This window comes from Sarcophilus harrisii, chromosome 3 (genome assembly GCF_902635505.1).
Source record: "Sarcophilus harrisii chromosome 3, mSarHar1.11, whole genome shotgun sequence".
NCBI classification, from domain to species: Eukaryota; Metazoa; Chordata; class Mammalia; order Dasyuromorphia; family Dasyuridae; genus Sarcophilus; species Sarcophilus harrisii.
In genome coordinates, this window is record NC_045428.1 from 195,193,149 (window position 1) to 195,211,780 (window position 18,632).

At 34.0% G+C, this 18,632-nt stretch overlaps 1 protein-coding gene across 12 annotated transcripts in view; it reads right to left on the minus strand.

Annotated features, from left to right (window-relative positions):
- REPS2 (RALBP1 associated Eps domain containing 2) overlaps positions 1 to 18,632 on the minus strand; it is a 258,619-nt gene that overhangs the window by 96,316 nt on the left and 143,671 nt on the right. For 9 of the 12 annotated variants that reach the window (XM_031958943.1, XM_031958944.1, XM_031958937.1 and 6 more), the window contains 3 exons: positions 17,433 to 17,575; positions 11,032 to 11,126; positions 2,313 to 2,382 (listed from right to left, as the gene is read on the minus strand). In XM_031958943.1, the coding sequence (XP_031814803.1) occupies positions 2,313 to 2,382; positions 11,032 to 11,126; positions 17,433 to 17,575 (308 nt within the window). The remainder of the gene's footprint in view (positions 1 to 2,312; positions 2,383 to 11,031; positions 11,127 to 17,432; positions 17,576 to 18,632) is intronic. The other 3 variants (XM_031958938.1, XM_031958941.1, XM_023500317.2) reach the window with 1 other exon arrangement.

The window sequence follows — 18,632 nt, forward strand, 5'->3', positions numbered from 1 at the left end:
TCTAGCATCTTACTGATTCTGAATTTCTGACCCTTCACAGGCAAAGAGGATAACTTAGAGTACAAAATAGTAGCAAAATTTTTCCCCTAATTGAAAAATCATTTTAAAATATTTTCCAGTATAAATACAATACTGTTTCTTCTAAAAAAAAAAAAAAACAAAAAAAACAAATTCTAGCCCTTTCTGTGATATTCACCTCTATAAAGATGAATTCCCCTATAGTTAATTATTGAACGAAAGACAGAAAAGGGAGGAGGATGATTTTTTTTAAAGAAATAGATCTGTTGGACTTGATGTATGCCTTTTCCCTTATGACCAGCCTATATAATTAAGTCTTGCTTTCTGGGGAAAATCCAACCTGAAAAATATCAATATTTAGCTATGGCTAGTTATCACCAGACCATCATACAGGCTTGGACAGGTCAGTTTTCAGTTTAAGCAGGAAAATAGTCCCAGAATGTCTATATAATAGATCTTCTGTAGATGATGTGAGGAGGCATGCTGTCTCCTGCCATGTTATATGACCAGAAGGTGTTAAGAATTTCTTGTAAGGAGTTTTGATTTTTAAATAACAAAATGGATAAGATGACTGACAGTCAGCTTTTGATACTGTTAGTGAATTTCTATTGGGAAATCCAGAGTCAAAATGGCAAGGATATCCTGCCAAATTTTTGGACACGCATCTGGTTAGTTTATCATCCCTTGGCTGTTTAGTGACAAGTCTTTGTATCCAGATTTGAGGATGTGAGAATGAGTCCCTCTAGAGCAAAAGATAAGGTTCCCCAAAAACTCAAGCTGTTTTAACTGAAGGATCTGGGGCAAGATTGGATGGTCACATGCCAGGAATTTTTTGTCTATGTCATGGACCTCTCTTGCAGTCTGATGAAACCTATGGAGCCCTTCTTAAAATGATGTTTTTAAATGAATAAAGATACATCAGATTATGAAGGAAACCAATTATACTGAAATAAAGTTTATATGTATTTTTTTAAAACCATGTTCATAAGATCTCCTACTTATTAATAACCCTGCATGGCCAATGAAGAAAATGTGTGGTTCCCTGTCCTTTTTCTTGGGAAGATGTTCAATGTACTTTTATTATTGCTTCTCCCCAACTCCCCTCCCAACACATATTTTTCCAGCACCTCTTTATGTGTTGCCTTTCCTCATTAGAATGTAAGCTTATTGAGACCAGAGAATGTCTTACTTGGATGTGTTTGGATCCCCAACAGTTATCACAGTCAGTGCTTAAATGCTTTATCTATCCTTATCTAACCTCTTCCAAAAATCTTGTTTAATATATCTTATTCTTTTCTTGAACTTCTCTAAATACTTTTAATTCCATTTATCTTGGAGTTTTACTGCATATATAATATGGCACACTGCATTTACCTTATAACTCTACCAAGAGCTCTAACTACCTCTCTACATGTGCCTTCACACTAAAATACCTCTCTAAAGCAGTTAAGCATATTACTAGACAGATACAGTAAAGTATTAATCCCAGTAACAGAAATGATGTTAAGACCAAATTCCCTCTAGAACTAAACTGGATTGATATTCTATATTCTGGAGTTCATCTGTATCAGAGTAGAACGTGAATTAACCCTTTATCTTCACTGGTTTGACAGTAATTTCTGGAGAATCATCATCAGATAATATTCTTCAGACAGAGCTGGTAATAGAACTGATTTGATCTTAATTGTTAGGCTATCATAAATTCACTTCAACAGCCATTTAATATTATTTATTATTATTAACAAAAGCAAAAATGATAGCTAACATTTAAATAGCACTTTAAAGTGGGCCAAGGGCTTTATAAATATTATCTAATTTGAACTTGTTTCAAACTTCTGGTCAAACATGAAGTCTCATTTGATCCTCACAATAAACCTGGGAGGTAAGTGCTATTATTATCCTTATTCTTCAGATGAGGAAACTGAGGCAGATGGAGGCTAAATGGCTTGAGTGCCTAGTGTCACACAACTAGTATATATCTGAGGCTAGATTTGAACGCAGGGTTTCCTGACTCTACATACAGCATTCCATGCACCACATGACAGGTACTGTGCTACTATATATATATATTCAGCAGCTTCCCATACAAACTCCAGGTTTCTGCTCAGGGTGTCATTCTACAATGCCATTTTAAAACAATGAATTTCTTTCAAATAAACTGGCTCTGCCATCATCCAGGTAGATCCACCTATGTGGATTCTTGAAAATTTTTCCATTCCCAGAGACAGGAAGAAAAACATAATTTAAAAGTTCTTAATAATAGAAAACAACTCTTTTTTTTTTTTTTCTCATACCTTGTTTGTCATCAATATTCACATCCTGGGCTGGCGCTGTTAGATCAGTTTTCTCTTTAATGGAACTCTTCTTGGAGAAGGAAAGTACATAGATTATTTAAGTATATTAAGATAAGGATCATTATTGTTTGTACACAAGTAGCAATAAATGAATACATAAAGACTTTATAAAAATCAAACTTTTTAAAAATATATATCCATTCATTGTGGCATACATGATACTGAAAATACTTTTTCAATCATTTCTGATTATTTGTAACTCTATTGGAGGTTTTCTTGGCAGACATTAAAATGGTTTGTCATTTTCTTCTTCAGCTCATTTTATAGATGAGGAAATTAAGGCAAACAAGATTAAAGGCCACATAGCTAATAAGTGTTTAAAGCCATATTTGAACTCAGGAAGATGAATCTTAACTCCAGACCTGGCATTCTATCCTTGGGACATTTGGTTGCCCCATCTGAAAATGCCAGTAAAAGTAATATGATAATAGCATTTGTAAAGCACTTTAAAGTTTTCAAAGCACTTTTAAAATTGGTTAACTTACTGTATCCTCACAACAACTCTGATACAGAGATGCTATTTTTATTTTTATATCCATTTTACAGATGGGAAGACTGTGATTGAGATAGCTTAAGTGACTTGCTCAGCTAGATAAGTGGCTGAGATGGGACATGAATTCAGACCTTCCTGGATTCAACTCCAGCATTTTATTCACTATGCCATCTAGAGGCCACAAATTACTTTTAGCCTTTTCTAAATGTGAGATCAATGATTCCATAAACCTTTTCCACAAGAAACATGCTAAGTACATTTAGCTTACTACATGAAAAATATAATCTGATTCAAGAGAGTAAATGGCATTTGCTAAGTAACTTCTGGTCAAACATGAAACTTCTGCACTTTTCAAAAAATGAATGACTTAGAATTGTAGCAATTTGCCTGGACAGCTTATCAGATAGCAAGTCATATTCTCATTATAATTCCTATGATGGTTATGTCAGGCATACAGTGTGGTAGCCTAGTAATGGGAATCAAGTAGAAATGGTGGGAACTCTATGGGAAAATGACTCCCTCTTAAGGTTTGTAATAAAAAACAAAAAGAAAGCTAGGAACAGTTCACTATCGCCTCCAGATCTTGGGAAGAGAAACTTCACAGTGCTCAATAAAAGGACAGGTGGAATCCCATGTATGAAAATTTCTTCAAGAGAAGCAACCCAGAAGGGATAAGTCACTATCAAGAATGGAGACCTAAAGAAGAAAAGAAAACTCACCAATCAACTTAAATTTTTAAAAGATATATACAGTAAGCACTTATCAAGGGCCTTCTTTGTGCCAGGCATTTTGCCAAGATCTAAAAGATTCAAAAGTTAAAAGTAAAAGCAGATAACAGCGGATGAATACAAAAGTATTACACAGTTTTCTGTTAAATACAGACTTAGGAGGACTAAAGCTAAGAATGAACCAAGACTGTTAAGGAAAGTGAAAGATACCAAAAAGGATTTTTTCCTTTTTTTCTTTATTTTTACTTTCAATAGCATTTCATTTTCCAAATACATATAAAAATAGTTTTCAACATTCATTTTTGCGAGACTTAGTGTTCCAGATTTTTCTCCCCTTCCCAAGACAGCAAGCAATCTGATATGGGTTAAATATGTGCAAATTCTTTTGAACATATTTTCATATTTTGCAAGAAAAATCAGAGCAACAGGGAAAAAACCATAAGAAAGAAAAAAAAAAACAAAAAGGATTTTTTTTCAAATTATATCAGGCAAAAGAAGAAAATCAAAGAAAGAATAAGATCTAAGTTCGGAGTATATGAGATAATATCAGGCAACAAAAAGATCTGTTCAATTCTTATGTTGTTTGTTCCTCAAGAATGGCCTTTGCCCTGAAAGAAATCAATGATGGATAAGGAGCTGATCATAATTAAATCCTCAAGAATTTAAAGACCTATTAAGTTAAGTTGCTGAGTCACCATCAATAATATCTGAAAGGTTATGGAAGATATCAGAAATACCACAAGATAAAATAAAGGCTATTCCAATTTTCAAAAAAAAAAAAGGTAAGAAAGTAGACTATACAAACTATAAGCCAATGAGTTTGACTTTGAAGTTAAAAATGAAGATTAAAGAGATAATGAACATTTTGAAAAAGAAGCAACGATCACCAAGAGTCATCTTGGTTTCATCATGATGATTTTATCAAGAACCAATCATGTTGCTATTTTTCTCTCTCATTTTTTGTTGTTCGAAGCTTCTTGTAGAAAATGACTAATATGGAAACATGTTATATATGATTGCAGATGTATAACCTATATTGGATTGTTTTGCCATCTCAGAGAGGGTTGAGGGAAGGAAGAAAGAAACAGAATTTGAACCTCAAAACTTAAAAAAAAGTACAGATTTTTTTAACATGTACTTGGGGAAAAAATATTACTTAAATAAAAGAACTAATTAAGCCAAAGTATTTTTGTTTCCCTTTTTGACAAGATAATTAAACTTGTAGATGAAAGGAATGCTGTAAATATTTTAAACTATTTCTTAGCAAATAGTTTCATGCTATTCTTGTGGATAACAACAACAGCAACTACAGCTAGCGTTTATATCAAACACATTTAAGGTTTGTAAATCACTTTACACGTATTAACATATTTGATCCACACAACAATCCTATGAGGAAAACGTTGTTACTATCCTCATTTTAAGCATGAAAAAGCTGAATGCAGCACAGAAAGGTTATGCAACAAGAGTCACACAACTAGCAAGTGTCTAAAACAAAATTTAAATTCAGGTGTTCCTGACACTAAATCCCACACTCCATCCACCACAGTCCTTAAATTGACTCTGGTGGAAAACAGGAGAAATATAGACTACACAATAGTACAGTTAGATGTATTTGAAAGTTGGATGGCCAGTCTCAAAAGGTAATCATTAATGGTTCAATGCCAATTTGACAGAAGATCTCTTGTGGAGTGACCCTAATAGCTATGCTTAATCCTGTGCTATTTAACATTTGACATTTTAATTGGATGATAACATGAAGAGTCTACTTATCACATTTATAGAAACAGTTAGGTGGCATGATAGATAAAGTACCAGCCCTGAAGTCAGGAGGACGTGACATCAAATCCAGTCTCAAACAGTTACTTGACAGTTAAGTATTTTGAAAATGTTTAGAAAGAAGAAAAATACATACATAGAGAGACAATCAGGAGACAAAGCAAATAGACTGCCAGGCTATGAAGACTAATCTTCCTGAGTTCAAATCTAGCCTTAGATAATTACTAGTTGTGTGAATCTGAACCAGTCACTTAACCCTGTTTGCCTTAGTTCATCATGTGTAAAATGAGCTGGAGAATAAAACAGCAAATCATTTGAGTATTTGTGCCAAGAAAACCCCAAAAGGGGTCACAGAGGGTTGGACATGACTGAAACAACAACAACATAAAATTTACAGATGACACAATAGTGGATATGAAATTCAGGACTTCAATAGATCTTGTAAACCTAAAGCACTGAGCTGATAATAATAATGTAAAATTTAATAGTCATGAATGTTAAGTGGGGAAAAGGGAGGAGATTGGTTAGAGAGTGACAAAGATCTGGAGGTGCTGACAGACCACAACAATAAATTGTGTGATAAGACAGGTGAAAAGCTAATATGACGTTGGTTTACATTAGGAAAGGGATAATTCTAGGAAGAACAAGTGATAGAGAGCCTAAGATAGATAAGATGGAGAATCCTGATGAAACAACTTTGTTTCGTTGGAGGAATCATAGTTTATAAAGGACAATGACAACCTGGAGAACATTCAGGTTAAGGCATATAAAAGCAGCCATAATGGCTAAGAGCCATGTCCATGTTGATCTAAGAATTAATGGAAAGAGCAGGTTAAGTTCAGCCTGAAAAAGAGAAGACAAAAAGAAACTTGATATATATATATATATATATATATATATATATATATATATATATATATATATATTCAAGTTTGTGAAGGGTTGTCATGTGAAATCAAGATTAGATGTTAACTCCAGGGAGAAAAATAAGGAACAATGGGAAGAAATTAATGCAGAATTGTAAACCTAGACTTGATGTCAAAAAAACTCCTGAGCTATTCAAAAGTGAAATGGTATGACTTAATAAATAATCAGTTCCACTTTCCACACAAATAAAGTCAGATTTAAATAATTGGAAAAATATTAAGTGCTCTTGAATAGGCCGAGTGAATATAATAAAGATGACAATACTCCCTAAACTAATCTATTTATTTGTGCTATACCAATCAGACTTCCAAGAAAATATTTTAATGATCTGGAAAAAATAACAACAAAATTCATATGGAAGAACAAAAGGTCAAGAATCTCAAGGGAATTAGTGAAAAAAAATCAAATGAAGGTGGCCTAGCTGTACCTGATCTAAAACCATATTATAAAGCAGCAGTCACCAAAACCATTTGGTATTGGCTAAGAAACAGATTAGTTGATCAGTGGAACAGGTTAGGTGTGCAAGACAAAATAGTCAATAACTATAGCAATCTAGTGTTTGACAAACCCAAAGATCCTCACTTTTGGGATAAGAATTCATTATTTGACAAAAACTGCTGGGAAAACTGGAAATGAGTATGGCAGAAATTAGGCATGGACCCACACTTAACACCGTACACCAAGATAAGATCAAAATGGGTCCATGATTTAGGCATAAAGAACGAGATTATAAATAAATTAGAGGAACAGAGGATAGTTTACCTCTCAGACTTGTGGAGGAGGAAGAAATTTGTGAGCAAAGATGAACTAGAGACCATTACTGATCACAAAATAGAAAATTTTGATTATATTAAATTAAAAAGCCTTTGTACAAACAAAACTAATGCAAACAAGATTAGAAGGGAAGCAACAAACTGGGAAAACCTTTTCATAGTTAAAGATTCTGATAAAGGCCTCATTTCCAAATATATAGAGAATTGACTCTAATTTATAAGAAATCAAGCCATTTTCCAATTGAAAAATGGTCAAAGGATATGAACAATTTTCAGATGATGAAATTGAAACTATTTCCACTCATATGAAAGAGTGTTCCAAATCATTATTGATCAGAGAAATGCAAATTAAGTCAACTCTGAGATACCACTACACACCTGTCAGATTGGCTAAGATGACAGAAAAAATAATGATGAATGTTGGAGGGGAATGTGGGAAAACTGTGACACTGATGCATTGTTGGTGGAGTTGTGAACAAATCCAACCATTCTGGAGAGCAATCTGTAATTATGCCCAAAAAGTTATCAAACTGTGCATACCCTTTGACCCAGCAGTGCTAGTACAGGACTTATACCCCAAAGAGATACTAAAGAAGGGAAAGGGAACTGTATGTGCCAAAATGCTTGTGGCAGCCCTGTTTGTAGTGGCCAGAAACTGGAAACTGAGTGGATGCCCATCAATTGGAGAATGGCTGAATAAATTGTGGTATATGAATGTTATGGAATATTATTGTTCTATAAGAAATGACCAGCAGGATGAATACAGAGAGGCTTGGAGAGACTTACATGAACTGATGCTAAGTGAAATGAGCAGAACCAGGAGATCATTATATACCTCAACAACGATACTGTATGAGGATGTATTCTGATGGAAGTGGATTTCTTCGACAAAGAGAAGATCTAACTCAGTTTCAATGGATCAATGATGGACAGAAGCAGCTACACCCAAAGAAAGAGCACTGGGAAATGAGTGTACACTGTTTGCATTTTTGTTTTTCTTCCCGGGTTATTTTTACCTTCTGATCCAATTCTTCCCGTGCAACAAGAGAACTGTTCAGTTTTGTACACATATATTGTATCTAGGATATACTGTGACATATTTATCATGTATAGGACTGCTTGCCATCTGGTGGAGGGGGTGGAGGGAGGAAGGGGAAAAGTCGGAACAGAAGTGAGTGCAAGGGATAATGTTGTGAAAAATTACCCAGGCATAGGTTCTGTCAATAAAAAGTTATAAATTTTTTTTTTAATTTTAAATAAATAAATAATCAGTTCCTTCTTACTGGAGAACTAGAAGAAGAGGGTGGATGACCACTTGCCAGGTATGATACAGGAAAGATTCCTTTTCATGGCTGGGTGGCAGTAAATGGTTACCAAGTACCTTCCTAACCCAAATTCTAAAATGAGTGAATCCTAGCTCAGCAATTACTAACTGTGAAAGAATGGTATAGGCTTTTCCCCTCTCTAGGTTTCAGTTTCTCTGTTTCATAGCTCTTCGAATAATTCCAAATGAGAGATTTTTAAAAAGAAATTAAACTAATAATTTGCCTATAATTCTGGGGGTGTTTTCTACCCAAAGTCATGACTTCAAGGATATAAAGCTAAACACAGATATACTGAAAAAAATTTTTTAAGTAATAACAAACATTCAATGACCATGATACTCATTATTTTCCTCAGTAAAGTAGTTGTTGTTTTCATTTTATTAGAATTGCAGAGATAAAATATAAACATCATGTCCAGAATAAGAAAGCCAAATACTCATGACCTTCTTCTGGTATTATAAAACTGCCTCATAATTAAGCTCTTAGATGAAGTCTTCTCAACATTCAAGTCAGATCTTGGACAGCCAGGTTATGTCCCACCAACACCTGATAACTTTATTTCTACAATCTCTTTCATCTGTCCACACCTTTCTACTCTCAATAGATATTAGTATCCTAGTTCTAGCCCTTCTGAACTATTATATATCCTAACTAGTCTTTCTCCTTTCATTCTTATTTTTCTCCAAAAGAGGTATCACAATGAATAAAGCACTGGTTCTGGAGAATTCAAATCCAGTCTCGGGAACTACTTACTAGTTGTGTGACTCTAGGGAAGTCATTTAACTTCTGTCTCCCTCAGTTTCCTCAACTGTAAAATGAGGCTAATAATAACACCTATCTCCCAGGATTGTTGTGAAGATCAAATGAAGTAATATTTGTAAAGCACTTGGGCATAATTCTTATTAAGCACACAGAAAGTATTTAATAAATACTTGTTTTCCTTCTTCCAATCTATCCTTCATACGGTCTTTCTCATGCACTGTGCATTAGGATTCCTAATCTTAATTGTGCATACCTAACTACCTAAGCAAGTCCCCTCCTCAAAAACTTATAATAATTCCTTATTTTCTAGATAGCAAAATTTAAACTTCTTGTCCTGGAATTTAAAGCCTCTACAATCTGCCTCCAATCTATTTTTTTTTTCAATCTTATTTCATACTGCTTGTTTTTATAAATGTTACATTCCATATAAAGAGGACTGATTTTTCCCAAGATCTCATCCAGCACTATTCTACCATGTAAGCTATCTCCAATTTCTAGTAGATAGACAGGTAGATAGATAGATAGATAGACAGACAGACAGATAGATCTTCTATCTCTACTCCTGATAAAATAGTTCTCTTCCCTCAAATCTGGCATAGGTATCAGCTCCTCCACAAAGCCTTCCTTCAGTTTCTTAAATGAAAGTGACCTTTCCCTTATTAAATACCCTTATGTCATTTTTTCCCCAATTCTCCTTCTTGCCATATAAAATTCTTCCTTATGGTATACATATTTTAATTCTCTATTAAGTTCGCTACTACCCCAGATCAGTGACTGTGTCACTTAATAAATGTCTGTTGAATTGAACTGAATTAATGGAGAAGCCTTATCCTGAATAATATGAAAAAAAACTACAGTATTAGAATAAAAAGAGTCAAATCTCTGATCATTATTCCATCACCTTGGGCAAACCACTTAACCACTGAGACTCAACTCAGCTTCTTCATCTACAAAAGAGATAATACTTGCTGTATAACTATCTCATAGCACTATTGTAAAGAAAACATTCTGTAAAGTTTAAATGTGACCAAAAAAGAAGACTTAAGCGTGATCCAATCATTATCTTCACATCTCAATTACTTGCCTAAAATATATATGCAAGAAGCTCTCATGTGAATAAAAAATATTCAAAGTGTATATTCTAAATATCTTTCATTTATCTTTTATCACAGCTGCAATGGCCTTAAAATGAATTGGCTTAGTTCAATGGGAGAACTGTTCATTTCTTAATGACCTGGGACCCGGGGAAAAGATAGGGGGAAGGGGGAATTGTAGGCACTATAAGAAAGAGCAGCTTGGAAATCTCTCCTTAGAAATATAAAATCAAGGAAAATTTTCTGGCCTCATTTTGGGGAATCATCCAATACTCATCTTAACTAATTCGAGGGTTAAAAACCCACATGGATACAGTGCCTCCAAGTGTATTTTTAGATCCCAAACTCATTTCCTATGAATGAATGCTTGCAGGTACAGCCCTCGGTTCTAATCTGCTCTCAGCAGCTAGGTTCCTTAATATAATACTTTGCTAATACTAGGCACCTAAACTCAACCCTAAAAAGTAAGGCCAAAATATAATGGTTTAGATTGCAAAGAGAGGGAGCATAGAATATTGCAAAAGTGAGCAGGGGTCAAACTAGAAGACTTCATCTCTATCTTTTTATAATATCTAAAAGTATTTCAAAACTCTTGAAAAAAAATTATAACATAAACTTGAAGTATATTTTTTTGCACATTTAGCTCTAAAGTAAGTAAGTAACTAGTTTATGGGTGGGTAAATGGCATAAATTTATTTTTTAACATTGCTGTCAAAGCCTACAGATTCACATTCTACATATATCTCTATTTAGTTATTAAAAATACAACTTTTCTTACCTCAATTCGATTCAAGTCTCGGGGCTGTTGGTTTACAGGCATTGACTCAGAATAAGAATCAAATAAAGCACAGTCCCATTTGGGCTTCAGAAAAGCTAGAGGGAGACAAAAGGGAACTACAATGATATACACATTGACCATTGTTTTACACTCTTTCTCCTTTGTGAATTGAATGCTTAAAAAAAAAAAAAAAAAGTTAATTCTCTTTTGCTTGCCACAGCAGCCAATAATAATACTGTAATCAAAAATGAGATAAATTTAGGCTGTTTACATATTTTTGAAACATTGCAGAGCAGCTCAATATCGCGATGGTTCATATTTGCTATCCCACTAAAAGTAAGAAACTGCATTATTCAAGTATTTTTTTCCCTCAGTCTGGATTTTACAGCCAAGAGACTTGTTAATAATGTAGATGCTTCAAATATATTGATGAAATGCTCACCCTTTCAGAGTAGATAATGAGGAATAAGAACCCATATTACTTGTAATTTAAAAACAGGGAAAAGCAGCATTTTGAAATGATTGCTCACTCACATCGCATGCGTACACGCGCGCACACACACACACATACACACACACATCCTCACACACACACTCTCCCAATAAATGGTAGTTATTGCTACTGGTTAAAGCTGTTAAAACTCATGAACATGAATTTTTAAACAAGATATTAAACAGCCCTATCATTTCTTGGATTCAAGATCTAAGATCACTTATCTCTCTAAGACTCACTCAGCTTCATATACAAAAGAGAGATAATAATTCTCAAATAATCTATCCCAAAGGGTTAATATCACCCTTTGGTTATGTCACAAATATGATGAGCACTCCATCATAAAGGAATATGGGAAGAATTGTGTCAATAACTAGAAAATTTGTCAACATTTCAGAAAAAAATAGTTGCCTCACAATTTGATAAGCATTTAAGATATCGTGTAATTGTAAAACGAAGTTTAATATAGAGTGTCCTCTTTAAAAGAAAATGTTTTAACAAGGTACAACGTATTAAATCTTAATTCTTTCTATTAATTTCTTCCCAAGTATATGAATTTACATCAGAATTATAGTATTCTGACCAAAAATACTGATTCACTGACATAGAACAGGTTTAGAAATAAAGTTCATCCCCTTTCCAAAGCATGAATCTTATGTCTGACAATACTGACAGTTGATGAACTCCTACAATAAAAGGGAAACTCTCTACATGTCAAGACATCCAATTCCATATCTGAAAAGCTTTTTAAGAAGTTCTTTATATTAAGGCAAAGTCTGTTTCTGTGTAACATTCATATTTTGGCACCAGGTATGTTACTTTTTATAAATACAAATCTGAATTTTGCAAGAAAAGCTCAGGAAGCTCAGGAAATGGTAATATTTCTAATCACAACTGGCCTTTTAAAGATCAAAATCATCATGTTGCCTGATAGAATTTCTCTGATAACATTTTGTCTCTTCCAGTATACCTTGCAAGTCACTTAGAACACACAATACAAGTAGTTTCCAGGCCAATATAGGAGAGGAGTTCTTTCAAGCCCCATCACCCAGTGTCCCAACCATTATAAATTAGATCATCTGTTCCTAGGAATTAAATGAAGACAAGTATCTCATTGTGAACAAAGATTTGCTAAGCCTATACTGAAACAGCCTACACTGTAATCCACTTATGTTAAAATTTCTAAAGGCTCATAGTTAAACTACAAAATAGTCCAACCTGCCATTCTAGTTTCTCAGCTTTTAGGAAGGAGAAAAATATTTTCTTTTCAGCTACTTAAATTAAAGCTAAATTCAGTATCTTCCATTTCACCAGAAAGAAACCTGTGAAGTTTTGAACTCATTGCAGCATCAAGGCAAAAGAATGCTCTCCCTCAAACCTGTCAAGAACTGGATGAAATCTAAAGAAAAATTGGATGCAGATCAATTTTAAAATGGTGGAACCAGATCATGAAGCTCCAAGGAAAGTAAAAATGTGAAGCTGTTGAAATGTCAGTGACTGGGACTGTGAATACTTTTCAGTCAGGCCAAAATAGCAGAATTAATCTAAGGTAGACTGGGTTTTTTGTTTGTTTGTTTGTTTTTTGGAGACACATAAAGTGACTGAAGTCAGAGGTTTTTTTGGTTTGAAGGTTTGTTTTGCTTTGTTTTTTTTTTAAAGTGGCTGACATTATATTTTTATCATTGTCTTTCTCCCCACTTTAAGTTAACTTCTCAGCCCTGGGTGGGGAAAGAAGCTTCATCTGTCTGAAGGATGGACAGAATTCTAATATTCTTTCAGATGTACTTACTGCCTTTGAATCCCACTAAAAAAAAATCCATTTAAAAATTATGTCCCATCCTTCAAGTTTGCTTTTCCTAAATTCAACCTGTTTTTTTCTCATTTCCTGAATTTACTGTCATTGAAATTTAGAAGGATTTTAGGAATGTTTGCTGATAGCACCGTAATTATTATTTGCAATTAATCCTGTATATCCTGGAAAGCCATGCAATTTTTGCTTAATTGAAGGGTAGGTAATGAATTCTTCAATGTTTATGTATAATTCCTGCCAACAGCTTCCATAAAAGGCTAAAAAGAAACAAGGAGCATTGTTCCAAAAGACTATTTCATTAGTCAAGGGAGGCTGCTTCCTTGGAGGTTCTTTCTTACAGAAGTCCCTTTATTAAAGAATAATCTATTCACAGTAACCATGCCATATCAAGAAATTAAAGAGACCACACTGCTTTTGCTAATACACTGTTTAAGCACAATTCAGCCAAAATATATTTAAATCTCATTAGCCTTTTTTGAAACATCAATGAAATTATTAAATGAAAAATTATCTAATCTTCATCATGGGAAAGATCATTCAATAATCAACAAGCATTTTTTCAGCACCTATTATGTAGTGGGCACACTGTGCTAGGATTAGAGATATAAAATATCCCTCATTTATAAAATGTAAATAATAATAGCACCTAAATCCTGGGGTTATTATGAGAATCAAACAAAAACAATTTTTGTAGTGCTTGTACATAGTGGATACTATTTTAATGTTAACTATATTAGAGGTAGCAAAGTAGATAGAATACTAAGCCTATAATAATAAGGAAGACTTGTATTTAAAGCTGGTCAGACACTGTAATAAGCACTTGATAAATAAATTTTACCTTTAAAAGCAAGAAAACATGGCCAAAATGGGGGTTGGGCCAGAATGTGAGAGGGAAGGCCACTTTATTTGTATAACTAAGATAAAAAGTTCTAGTGTTTTTTGTTTCTTGTTGTTTTTGTTAAGATAGCTGTGTTAAGATAGCTTATCTACACTAGTCTCTCCCCCTTTAAATCAAAATTTCAACCTCAGATGGGGAAAAAAGTGCATTTTTCTGAAGGATGGAAAGTATCCTTTCACATTTCTTGACTGTCTCTGAACAAGAACTGCTATAATAATAATAATATATAATATAACATAGCATGCCAGGGATTGTGCTAAGAGTTTACATTATTATCCCATTTGATTCTAAAAACATGAGAATTAGATGCTATTATTACTCCCATTTTACAGATGAGAAAATTGAGGCAAATAGAAGTGATTTGCCCAAGGTCACCCAGTCTTCCTGACTCCAGGCCCAGTGCTCTATCCACTAAGCTCCATATTTAGTCCCATATTCTTAAGCAAGTTGTTTATGACCTCTTATGGAATCTTATAACTGAATGTGTAGGTCACTGAACTATGATTTATTATCAGTAAATGTCTGATTTGTATATCTATTTTATATATCTATGTACCGGGAATCACACAAAAATTTATTGGTCAAAAAAGGGTTTCAAATGGAAACAGTTTAAGGAGCTCTGCACTAAAGTACCTGGCAGCCATAGAAATCCACCCATTTATAATCTTCAGTGGGAATAGATAGATTTGTTCAGTTTAGAGTGGCTCCATTCTCAAGAAAGAGGCTAACAAAGTAGCGTAGGGGTGCCATTTTCTACAGTACAAGGATTCTCAGGTTTGAGCTTGTCCCAGGTGTTTATGAGGCTTTCTGGGAAAACTTTTGCTGTGTTTAAGTCTGTAGAGTCAGCAATATTTGGAGACACCTCATCTCCACAAGGAGTCTGTCAACTTGTAGGCTTGAATGTTAGGGGAGTAACACACACACACATATGTTTATATGTGTATTTTTATATTGCTATGTTTATATATGTATTTTTATATTTTTATATAAATACATATATATACTTGTAATTTAGTTGTTCAGTCATGTCCAACTCTGATTGATCCCCATGGATTTTGTTCCTTGGGTTTTTTGTGGATTTTTTGTTTTTTTGGCAAAGACTGATTTGCCATTTCCTGCTCCAGTGTGGTTTTTTTATATAGATGAAAACTATATTTTATAGATTTTTTTTAACAGATGAGGAACTGAGGCAAATATGGGTTAAATGTCTTGTCCAGGCTCACATAGCTAATAAGTGTCTTGAGGCTGCATTTGAACATGGGGTCTTTCTCACTCCAGACCCACTGTTCTATTTACTGTGTCACCAGCTGCCCACACATACATATATACTATAAAGTAAACTCAAGAGACCTTTTCTTGAGATATTACTTTCCATTTATTCTATATGTATCTTGTAATATAATTATTTACATGTTTTTCCTTCTATTACAAAGTAAGCTTCTTGAGGGCAGGAACAATGCCCTGTGCACACAACAATGCAAGGAAGGTAAAGGGCTTAATGAGTGCTTATTAAATGAGGAGCTACTGATTGGTCTCTGCCCTCATTTTATAATCTTGTTATAATCCTAGGGTTACTCCTAGAAGCCTTAGCTACAGAAGTCTTCATGGAGCAGAATTTGTCTTGTTTTTTAAGTTTCTTCCTACCCATGTATCTGCCCATTATAATCCACCTTTCCAACAGCTCAAAGCCAAAGCACAAGTATGAAGAAGAGAAAGCACATGTAAGAGAAAGGGAAAGGCCTGTTAGAGGATATGTGCGGCTGAATAAACAGCTGTCAGATATACATTTCTCATAAATGACTGAGAAAGAAAAAATAAATTATGTGTTCCAAAGAAGGAACATTGCTACAATAAGCTGAGAGAGATAAGATATAAAGAAATTATGCAGGAGTAAAGCCAAGGAAATTTTTGAAAAGGAAATTTTAAAAGGCCAAATTACAGATAAAACCTACTACAAGAGCATTTTTATTCTGATTTTTTTTTATAGCTTTAACTCAATAGTACAATATTGCAGATTGTACTTTTTAGTGATTTAAGAATTACATTTTACATTTTAGTTATTTGCAAATTTCTCTCCTGTCCTAAAAACACAAACTCAGCAGTTGTAGTCTTTACTTAAAATGTTTCAAATTTTTTAGAAACAGATAAAATTGCTCCCAGAAGGGAAATATTTTAGGGGCCTAGGGAATAATCAACTTATAAATGGAAATGGAAATCATAAATTCATAGGATGAGACTGAACATGCTTATAAAGAAGAGACCACCTACTCTAATTCCTCCATTTTACAGATGAAGAAATAAAATCTCAAAGAGATTATTTACTCAAAGTCACATTGGTGGTAGGGGTTAGAGGAAAAATTTGAACCAACATTTTCCAACTCCAATGTGTTCCCAATTTACCAACTAAAACAGATGCTATGAGTCAACTGAGGCCACCAGAGAGGAAGTGACCAGCCCACAATTCCACAAGCAGTGTAGCAGAGATTGTATACAATCTCTGGGTTCTCTTTGAACCCAAATCTACTTTTTTCTATATCACATTTAAGCAAGCAAAGAACGTTTATTAAGCATTTTCTCTTTACCAGACATTGTTTATTTGGGATACAAAGAAAAGTAAAAATGGCTCTTGCTTTCAAGGAACTCACATTATCACTACATGATCAGAATCTTTTTTGATAATTTTGATGAACTGAAAATATTATTGGTCATTTAATTCCCTGATGTTAAGTTGTACAGTGAATACAGCACAATGTCTGAAATCAGGAAGCCCTGAGTTCAAATTCAACCTCAGACACTTTCTAGCTATATTGATCTAGACTTCTTTTATACACACACACATCCAAAAAGAGTTAGGAAGCAAGGTTTAGAATAAAGGAGTAAAGAAAAAGGCAACTGTAAGGAACTCCAGGGAGTCTCCAAAGGAGAAACCAGGAGAGCTCTCATCATGGACTTTTGAGGACAGAATAGTGAACAGCTTACAGCAAAATAAGGAGCAAGTCCTTCAGGTCCCTCTGGACCATTCAACCTGGAAATCCTGATCATTTTTGTAATTCTATTATATTTTAAGGAAGAGAAAAAAAAAAAAAACATTTTAAAAGATCATGCATATGAAAAGCACAAAATTTACTGATTTTAAGAAATGGATCACCAACTTCAAAAAAATCCAATTGGAAACTCAAAGATTCCCAAACAAGCCTCACCTGTCTGTAGATAATCCGGCTGCAGGGTTTGGGGCAGAGATTCGGGCAGTGGGTAGCCATTTTTCCTGGCTACGATGAGGTGAAAGGCAGCACAGAATTCAGGCAGTGTCAGGGCTCCATCACAGTCCACATCGCTGAGCTCCCTGAAGCCAACATAAATGACAATCTGACATCCAGGATCCAAAGGGAACCTTCAGCCCATTATACCTACAACCAGATTCCAAACTTCTTTAGCTGCTGTCAGGCAGTGCCCAAAAGGCTCTAGTTGAAAACATTCACATTTGATATCTATGAGGGGAATTATTTCATTATTTTTTTTTAAAAAAAATTTAAACTATTGGGATATAGTATTTTGCATTTACATAATAATTTATATCTAATAGATACTAATTAGCAAACCCACAAAGGACCTAGAAAGTTCTGTTATTCTAAATTTGCAAATGAATCCTTAAGCAACTCTTGGAGACCACATTTTAGTGTAAAGGGGTTGGAATCATCAGTGCACCCACACTGAAAAATTCAAGTTTAAGATTTAGCATTTAAAATACACATTCCATCTGGGCAATTAGGTGATACAGTAGATAGAGTATCAGCACTGGAGTCACAAGTACCTGTGTTCTCCTTTTAAGTACTTAATGCCCTATGCCTTTTAAAGGAATTACATAAATATAACAAGCTACAAGCCAAATCCATGCTTAGGAATACTTAAGCCTAGACTAGAAATAAATAAATGGACCAACAGTCTTGAACTGACTGAAAGACAAGTTTTCCAGTTTTTTTCTAGCTCTGATTTTTTAAACACTCCCTCCTATTAATAAATCAACCAACAATCATTTATTAAGTGCCTACTATGGTCCAGTTACTATGCTTTGCTACAGTAAAATGATTAGCAGGTAAGGTAATGGAATATGCCTAATAATTATTTAAATGGATTAGAGTGAAGGCTTAGAACAATCAGGTTGGGAAATGTCAAGTTAGTGTTGTGATTATGTAGTAAATATGGATAATATTACAGTATATTACCATATTCCCTGTCTTATTTTTAAACATATTAGAAATACTTGTCTGGCCAAGACTCTAGGGCCATTAAATTGTTGAGGAATTTTTTCCCTCATTTGAGAATTCCCTATTGTGAAAGGATTTTGCACTTAATAAATATTTCTTGAAAGTATGTTAACATTATCTTAAAAGACCAGGGTT